The 10,000-nt window shown below is 41.5% G+C and overlaps 1 protein-coding gene across 13 annotated transcripts in view; it reads left to right on the forward strand.

The window, feature by feature from the left end:
* adgrd2 (adhesion G protein-coupled receptor D2) overlaps positions 1-10,000 on the forward strand; it is a 183,947-nt gene that overhangs the window by 123,074 nt on the left and 50,873 nt on the right. For all 13 annotated transcript variants that reach the window (XM_062025704.1, XM_062025703.1, XM_062025701.1 and 10 more), the window contains one exon: positions 4,587-4,702. In XM_062025704.1, coding sequence (XP_061881688.1) covers positions 4,587-4,702 — 116 coding nt within the window. The remainder of the gene's footprint in view (positions 1-4,586; positions 4,703-10,000) is intronic.

The following is a 10,000-nucleotide window of genomic DNA, read 5'->3' on the forward strand; positions in this document are numbered from 1 at the left end:
TCCTCCTGTGTCACATTACTGTGGAACATGGAGTTGGGATTTCGCTCTATGGTATCATTTATAGTCCTCAATTGGAACTGGGTCTGGAATCCTTTCTTCCAATTTTGGTCCAATATTTACAAAATAATTATTGAAGCTTTCAACTACTTCCTTTATGTTGTCATTTTTTTTATTTTCATCTAAGAAGTATTGAGGGTAGTCCCTCTTAGTTCCATTTGTAATAATGCTATTGAGGATGCCCCATGTTGCTCTCATATTATTTTTGTTCCTGTCCAATAATTCACTGTAATATTCTTTTCTACATGATCGTAGTATGTCTGTTAACTTGTTTTTATACTTTTTGTACTTAATTTCTGCCTCTATAGTTCTTTGTACTATACATTTTCTATATAGTGTATTCTTCTTCTTACAAGCATTTTTTAATCCTTTTGTCACCCATGGTTGATTATTCTTTCTCTGCTTGTTACTGAGTTGTATCCATTGTATCCAGGTTTGAATCAAGAATTGTTTGTTAGGTGTCCAAAGATTCACACCCCTACATATTATGCATCAAATTAAATTAGACTTAGACTTCCTTATATTGTCATTCAAATTTGAACTTTACAGTACAGATAACAACGAAATTTTGTTGCATTAGCTCATGGTAGTGGAGGATAAAAAAGCAATAAGGTGCAGATATAAATAAATAGAACAGATAAATATATTGCACTTTTGCATATGCATCCACGTTTATGGATGTATGTTATATTGTCTTTATATTCCAGCGAGTTCATCCATTTTTGGGGGGAATTGAGGGGATTATTTTAATGCGTTCAAGAGTCTTATGGCCTGAGAGAAGAAGCTGTTACAGAACCTGCTACGGAGGCTGCGGAACCTCTTTCTAGAGTCCAGCAGTGAAAACAGTCCTTGGTGGGGGTGGGAGGAGTCTCTGCAGATTTTCTGAGCCCTGGTCAGGCAGCGGCTTTTTGCGATCTCCTGGATAGGAGGAAGAGGAGTCCTGATGATCTTTTACGCTGTCCTCACCACTCTCTGCAGAGACTTCCAGTCTGAGGCACTGCAGGCTCCAGTCCAGAAAGAAATGCTGTTGGTCAGTAGGCTCTCTATAGTGCCTCTGTAGAATGTGTTACGAGCGGGGGGAGGGAGCTTTGCTCTTTTCATCCGATGCAAAAAGTGTATGCGCTGCTGAGCTCTTTTTACAAGAGCTCCGGTGTGTAGGGACCAGGTCATATTGTCAGTTATCTGCACCCCCAGGAACTTGGTGCTGCTTACCATCTCCACCGCTGTGCCGTTGATGAAGAGTGGAGTGTGGCTGGATTGGTGCTTCCTGAAGTCGACGATGATATCCTTAGTCTTGTCGACATTCAGGACCAGGTTGTTGGTTCTGCACCAGTCAACTAGATGTTTCACCTCCTCCCTGTAGTCCATGTCGTTGTTGTCACGGATGAGGCCCACTACTGTTGTGTCGTCCTTCACAATGTGGTTAGTAGTGGACCTGGCGCAGCAGTCATGGGTCATCAATGTGAACAGCAGTGGACTCAGGACGCAGCCTTGGGGGGAGCCGGTGCTCAGGGAGATGGGACTGGTGGTGTTGTCGCCCACTCTCACAGACTGGGGTCTGTCTGTGAGGAAGTCAAGCAGCCAGTTGCATAGGGGGGTACTGAATCCAAGGGGGGCCAGATTGCTCACCAAGTGCTGCGGGATGATGGTGTTGAACGCCGAGCTGAAGTCCAGAAACAACATCCGCACGTGTGTGTCCTTTCCTTCCAGATGTTCTAGGCTCAGGTGGAGGTGCAGAGGAGATGGCATCCTCTGTGGAGCGGTTATTCAAGTGTGATTAAAAAAGTATAAAAATCCTTTCACACAAATAAAAAAGTGGGAAGGGGTCCAAATAAAATCCTGCTTTGGCTGCCAGTGAATGGCTGTACCATCTAGGTCAAAGGTCACCAGAGCAAGGAAGCCATTATAGGAGTTAGGGGACTAGACTGGTTTTACTCAGGCAGGAAAAACAAGTCCTCACAATATTTTGGTGTGGAGGAAACCAAAGCAAATATTATCTGGAGCTCAGACGCAGCGACAATATTTCTCCTTTTTGCTGGCGTTTGGAGTCAAACAGCAAGATTTGACATTTTATCAGAAGACGTGACTGCTCATAAACAACCATCGAATGTCTCACATCAGGAAGCACCTCGGCATGGAAGTGACCTCTTTTCATCCACATTTGGGACATGTGACAAATGTCTGAATAATAAAGTATCAAGAAGTGAACACTGAAAACACTGTCCTGATACGAAGTTAGTAGAGTGGCTGCGCCAGCAATCGGAGGGTTGCTGGTTACTGGGGTTCAATCCCCACCTTCTACCATCCTAGTCATGTTCGTTGTGTCCTTGGGCAAGACACTTCACCCTTGCTCCTGATGGCTGCTGGTTAGCGCCTTGCATGGCAGCTCCCGCCATCAGTGTGTGAATGTGTGTGTGAATGGGTGAATGTGGAAATACTGTCAAAGCGCTTTGAGTACCTTGAAGGTAGAAAAGCGCTATACAAGTATAACCCATTTATCATTATTTATTTATCTTGGTATTGGATATTGGTCAGAAATCAGTAAAAAAAATTATCGATTGGTTTGCTCCGGTACAAGCAGTCCTGCACCCTGTTCACGTGTGTGTGATATCATGTCTGATAGAAGCAATCCTGCAGCGTGTTTACGTCTGTGTGATATCATGTGCGATACGAGCAGTCCTGCAGTGTGTTTATTTGTGTGTGATATCATGTGCGATATGAGGAGTCGTGCAGCGTGTTTACTTGTGTGCGATATCATGTGCGATATAAGCAGTCCTGCAGCATGTTTACATTTGTGTGATATCATGTGCTATATGAGCAGTCCTGTGGTGTTTTTACTTGTGTGTGATATCATGTGCGGTACAAGCAGCCCTGCAGCATGTTTACGTATGTGCGATATCATGTGCGATACAAGCAGTTATGCAGCATATTTACTTGCGTGTAATATCATGTGTGATATGAAGAGTCCTACAGCATGTTTACGTGTGTGTGATATCATGTGCGATACGAGCAGTCTTGCAGTGTTTTTACTTCTGTGAGATATCATGTGCAATACAAGCAGTCCTGCAGCCTGTTTACTTGTGTGTGATATCATGTGCGATACAAGCAGTCCTGTAGCATGTTTACTTGTGTGTGATATTATGTGCGACACATGCAGTCCTGCAGCGTGTTTACTTGTGTGCGATATCATGTGCGATACAAGCAGTGCTACAGCATGTGTATGTGTGTGTGATATCATGTGTGATACAAGCATTTGTGCAGCATCTTTACTTGTGTGTGATATCATGTGTGATATGAGCAGTACTGCAGTGTGTTTACTTGTGCAAAGCAGGGGAGATAGTAAACATCTAAATGTTCTCTAATAAACACGCTTTTTTTAGTCATTCATTCTGATACAGCCATTTTAATTCCAATATCAATATTAAAGCCTTGACTATTGGCCGATACTGATCTGATATGATATCAACATAGATCATAAATACTTTTATTATATTGTCGTGTGGAATGTCTGAAAAGGTTTGATCAAGTGAAATGGGTCAATCAGAGAACAATGGTAGGCATAAAAGCACTAACCCATTTATTATGCTGTGTTTAAGTTGTAGTGGAGTGCTAATAATTTTTTGGTGTCATGATAATTTATAAAGTAGTTCTCATGATGCAGTAAATTCAGTGATGTGGACACGTTTGTTACTGGACACTTTCTACTACGTTTCTTCCTTAGTGACTTTGTATGTGTATGTAATATCTAGCAATAATAATGTGATACCTTTTTTTTTTTTGCTGATATCAAATCGATATCAACATACAAGTATATATATATATATATATGTATATATAAACATACATTTATATAAACATGCGTGTATATATATATACATGTACATATATACACACAAGTATATATATATATATATATATATATATATATATATATATATATATATATATATATATATATATATATATATATATATATATATATCAACATTGACACACACACACATATATATATATATATACAGTATATGTGTGTGTGTCAATGTTGATATATATATATACTTGTATGTATATATATGTATATATGTATATATATACGTATGTTTATATAAATATATATATATATATATATATATATATATATATATATATATATATATATATATATATATATATATATATATATATATATATATAAATTTATCATTTATATACATATATATTCATACATATGTTTATATATACTTTTTTTTCAATAAGAATCAGTTTTTAAAAAGACGTTTTTCGGCCATCTCCATTCAACCAGAAGGAGCTTTTCTAACCTGTAACTGTTTTGAAAAAGTTTAAATTATACCCAATAATACATTGTGAGAATCGGTTTGAATCGAGAATCGATTCTGAATCGAATCGGAGGGAATGGTTAGGCGCCCAAAGAATGAGAATGTGTGTATGAGTTTAACTTATTCATGCGGGGTGGCCAAGTGGCGGTGGCCATCTTATTGGAGGCTGACGCTGTCCTCCTCCACTTGCAGGTCAACTCTGTGGTGTTGTGCCGGGTCGTCATGGTGACCGTTTCCAGCGCCCGCCGCCGCGCCAAGATGCTCAGTCCACGCTCGGCATCGAAAATGCAGACCTTTGACCTCACCTGGTAAGATTGTGAAATGTCGATGTTGATCCGTCTGTCTCGACTGTCGTGAAAGTGTGCCTTCCTCCAACCCCGCCGTGCGGAGAGAACGTTTCTTTGTTATCGTGGCAAAGTGTGGTCAATACAGACAGCGGCGAGATAGGAGCTGCGCTTTGGGAGTCTTCCGTGGGAGTCGTTCAGTCTTATCGGCCTAACCTTCACCTGGCCCCAATACAACGTAGCCTTTGTGCGGAACTCTCCAAACCAACACAATGTGCTCTCCAGTGCATGATTTATGCCAGGGGTCGGCCTCCTTCGCTGGCAAAACAGCCTTTTTGCCCCATTTTCCAGGAAAGGAAAATAGTCTGCAGCCGCAAAATATAACTACACAACGTATTCATTTTTAAAAGTTTGAATCTTTTCGACTGCATGTAAAGTAACTATACATATATACAGTATATATAAATATACATACATATACAGTATATATATGTGTATATATATATATATATATATATATATATATATATATATATATATATATATATATATATATATATATATATATATATATATATATATATATATATATACACACACACATATATATACATATGTATGTACATATATGTATATATTTATATATACTGTATATGTATGTATATTTATATATACTGTATATATGTATAGTTACTTTACATGCAGTCGAAAAGATTCAAACTTTTAAAAATGTATGCATCCTATACATATGTGTGTACATATTATATTTATATAATGCCATCCATCCATCTTCTTCCACTTATCCGAGGTCGGGTTGCGGGGGCAGCAGCCTAAGCAGGGAAGCCCAGACTTCCCTCTCCCCAGCCACTTCGTCCAGCTCCTCCCAGGGGATCCTGAGGCGTTCCGAGGCCAGCCGGGAGAGATAGTCTTCCCAACGTGTCCTGGGTCTTCCCCGTGGCCTCCTACTGGTCGGACGTGCCCGAAACACCTCCCTAGGGAGGCGTTTGGGTGGCATCCTGACCAGATGCCCGAACCACCTCATCGATGTGGAGGAGCAGCGGCTTTACTTTGAGCTCCTCTGGGATGACAGAGCTTCTCACCCTATCTCTAAGAGAGAGCCCTGCCACCCGGCGGAGGAAGCTCATTTCGGCCGCTAGTACCCGTCATCTTGTCCTTTCGGTCATAACCCAATTCTCATGACCATAAGTGAATGGGAACGTAGATGGACCGGTAAATTGAGAGCTTTGCCTTCCGACTCAGCTCCTTCTTCACCACAACGAATCGATACAGCGTCCGCATTACTGAAGACGCCGCACTGATCCGCCTGTCGATCTCACAATCCACTCTTCCCTCACTCGTGAACAAGACTCTGAGGTATTTGAACTTCTCCACTTGGGGAAAGATCTCCTCCCCAACCCGGAGAGTATAGAGTTGGTCCACAGTTCCACGACCAGGACGAAAACCACACTGTTCCTCCTGGATCCGAGGTTCGACTATCCGGCGTAGCCTCCTCTACGGTACACCTGAATAGACCTTACTGGGAAGGCTGTGGAGTGTGATCCCACGATAGTTGGAACACACCTTCCGGTTTCCCTTCTTAAAGAGAGGAACCACCACCCCGGTCTGCCAATCCAGAGGTACTGCCCCCGATGTCCACGCGATGTTGCAGAGTCTTGTCAACCAAGACAGCCCCACAGCATCCAGAGCCTTAAGCAACTCCAGGCGCATCTCATCCACCGAGGAGCTTTTTAACTACCTCTGCAGCCTCAGCCCCAGAAATAGGAGAGCCCACTACAGATTCCCCAGGCACTGCTTCCTCACAGGAAGATGTGTTGGTAGGATTGAGGAGGTCTTTGAGGTATTCCCTCCACCGATCCACAACATCCGCAGTCGAGGTCAGCAGAACACCATCCTCACCATACACGGTGTTGACATTGCACTGCTTCCCCTTCCTGAGGCGGCGGATGGTGGTCCAGAATCGCTTCGAAGCCGTCTGGAAGTCGTTTTCCATGGCTCCCCCGAACTCCTCACTTGTCCGAATTTTTGCCTCCGCGACCGCTGAAGCCCCACACCGCTTGGCCTGTCGGTACCTGTCTGCTGCCTCCGGAGTCCTATGAGCCAAAAGAGCCCGATAGGACTCTTTCTTCAGCTTGACGGCATCCCTCACCGCTACCAGCGGGTTCTAGGATTACCACCACAACAGGCACCAACCACCTTGGGGCCACAGCTCCAATCGGCCGCCTCGTCAATAGAGGTACAGAACATCGTCCACTCGGACTCAATGTCCAGCGCCTCCCTCGTGACAAAGTCGATCATGGAACTGCGGCCTAGGGTGTCCTGGTGCCAAGTGCACATATGGACACCCTTATGTTTGAACATGGTGTTTGTTATGGACAATCTGTGACGAGCACAAAAGTCCAATAACAAAACACCACTCGGGTTCAGATCCAGGTGGCCATTCTTCCCAATCACGCCTCTCCAGGTTTCTCTGTCGTTGCCAGTATGAGCGTTGAAGACCCCCAGTAGAACGGGGGAATCACACGGGGGAGCACTCTCCAGTAATCCCTCGAGTGAATCCAAAAAGGGTGGGTACTCTGAGCTGCCGTTTGGCGCGTAAGCGCAAACAACAGTCAGGACCCGTCCCCCCACCCGAAGGCAGAGGGAAGCTACCCTCTCGTCCACTGGGTTGAAGTCCAACGTGCAGGCTTTGAGCCGGGGGGCAACAATAATTGCCACCCCAGCCCGTCGCCTCTCACTGCTGGCAACGCCAGAGTGGAAGAGAGTCCAGCCCCTCTCAAGAGAACTGGTTCCAGAGCCCTTGCTGTGCGTCGAAGTGAGTCCGACTATATCTAGCCGGAACTTCGCCACCTCGCACACTAGCTCAAGCTCCTTCCCCCCCAGCGAGGTGATGTTCCACGTCCCAAGAGCTAGCTTATGTAGCCGAGGATTGGACCGCCAAGTGCCCTGCCTTTGGCTACCGCCCAGCTCACACTGCACCCGACCGACCTCTATGGCCCCTGGGTGGTGAGCCCATTGGAGGGGGGACCCAAGTTGCCTCTTCGGGCTGTGCCTGGCCTCTCCCCATGGGGACAGGCCCGGCCACCAGCCGCTCGCCATCGTGCCCCACCTCCGGGCCTGGCTCCAGAGGGGGGCCCCGGTGACCCGCGCCCAGGCGAGGAAAATCTGGGTCCTTCGTCTATAATCTTCATTAATATAATTGGATATTAAGTCTCTAAGAAAGTTCTACCGAGTTTATTTCCGTGACGACCTCCTTAACATTTTGTAGTCAATCAGAAATATCAAGCAACTAACATGGACAAGTGCGGAGAGTGTTTTGCATTTTTCCCATCGGGCTTTGTAATGGATTCAAATGGGTGTATTTTAGATATGTTTATAGTACATGGACGTTTTTTTTTTTACAATATCCACAAAGTTCAGTGAGCAGGTCATGTTATGTGTGACCATGTGTGCTGACATTTTGTGGTGGTTTCATTGTTTTATTGTTTGCGCCATGACTAGGGAAGGTTGTTTGGATTGGGTCATACAAATAAATGCTATGCTGTTCTCTTTCAGTACACAATTCAGGGTCATTGATCTGAATTACTCACGTTGTCCGCAAGATGGCGGCAAAGTTGCAGCATCGAGATTGTCAGATATTTAAAATTAGTTTATCTCCCTGCGTGAGGTATGAATAATTAAAAGGAACAATATTCAATAAATATATACATCTTTACTTAATGACCTAAATGTGTCATTAATTGATTATAATTGTAATTAATTGCATAAATGTCTTAGTAAATGTTAATTAAGATTGTTCTTTTGGTAAGAGGTAAAAAATATACACTACCGTTCAAAAGTTTGGGGTCACATTGAAATATCCTTATTTTTTAAGGAAAAGCACTGTACTTTTCAATGAAGATAACTTTAAACTAGTCTTAACTTTAAATAAATACACTCTATGCATTGCTAATGTGATAAATGACTATTCTAGCTGCAAATGTCTGGTTTTTGGTGCAATATCTACATATGTGTATAGAGGCCCATTTCCAGCAACTATCACTCCAGTGTTCTAATGGTGCAATGTGTTTGCTCATTGGCTCAGAAGGCTAATTGATGATTAGAAAACCCTTGTGCAATCATGTTCACACATCTGAAAACGGTTTAGCTCGTTACAGAAGCTACAAAACTGACCTTCCTTTGAGCAGATTGAGTTTCTGGAGCATCACATTTGTGGGGTCAATTAAACGCTCAAAATGGCCAGAAAAAGAGAACTTTCATCTGAAACTCGACAGTCTATTCTTGTTCTTAGAAATGAAGGCTATTCCACAAAATTGTTTGGGTGACCCCAAACTTTTGAACGGTAGTGTATATAATGAAATCATTATTCTCATTTAAATCAGGGGTTTCCAAAGTGCTGCCCAGGATACATTTGAAAACAGTAAACATTCATTTCTTAACAAAAAGGGGCAATGTTAAAGGACAAGCTATTCTAAAATAATGTAAGCAAGAAAAAACAAGACGTAATGTAGTGAGAAATAAGCTGAAAATGTGATACAGAAGTATGCGTGAGATGTTTTGATTTTATTTTTAAATAAATGTATATCTATGAATAAGAGTATAGACATGGGAGTGTTTTTTGTACTACCATTAATTAATAATTTTTTCTGTAATTATTTTTAATTATTTTTTTCTAAACATATGGCATTCACTGAAATTGTTCATTTCTTGGGGATTAAAAGGTATCAATGAAATAACAAATAACAATAAAAATAACAATTTTAATAAAAACAAATAATTTGTTTATTGTACAAGTACATTTAATTACTTAATCATTCAATTATTTATTTCAATATTTAATTAAGTATTTATTCATTTAAATAATTTATTGATTTAACTACACTGCGCACGAAAGCAGAGGCAAGGCTTGCGGCTGTCTCATCTCAGTTTCTACCCTGTATTTAATGTGCATATGTGTTATTTTATTCCAATTGTTTGATTATTATTATTGTCATCATTAATAGTGTGTATTTTTTTTTAATGAATACATTAAATAATGAATTAATTAAATGTGCAATTTTAGCAATTTTTACTTTAAAAAATATTTTTAAAAACAATGATTTTAATCATACAAAAAACATGTATAACAAAGTTTGATTGACGAATATTTCTATTTATTAAAAAAAAATTGTAATCAATGTCCTGGCCGCACATACGTGTTTACATTATTTTGTTGTTGTTGCTCATTTCTCCTGCATATTTATAAGCATACAGGGTAATCAAACCAGCATCATATGCAGTGAAGGCAATTAATTCCATCCATGC

Source organism: Entelurus aequoreus, linkage group LG17 (genome assembly GCF_033978785.1).
Source record: "Entelurus aequoreus isolate RoL-2023_Sb linkage group LG17, RoL_Eaeq_v1.1, whole genome shotgun sequence".
NCBI lineage: Eukaryota > Metazoa > Chordata > Actinopteri > Syngnathiformes > Syngnathidae > Entelurus > Entelurus aequoreus.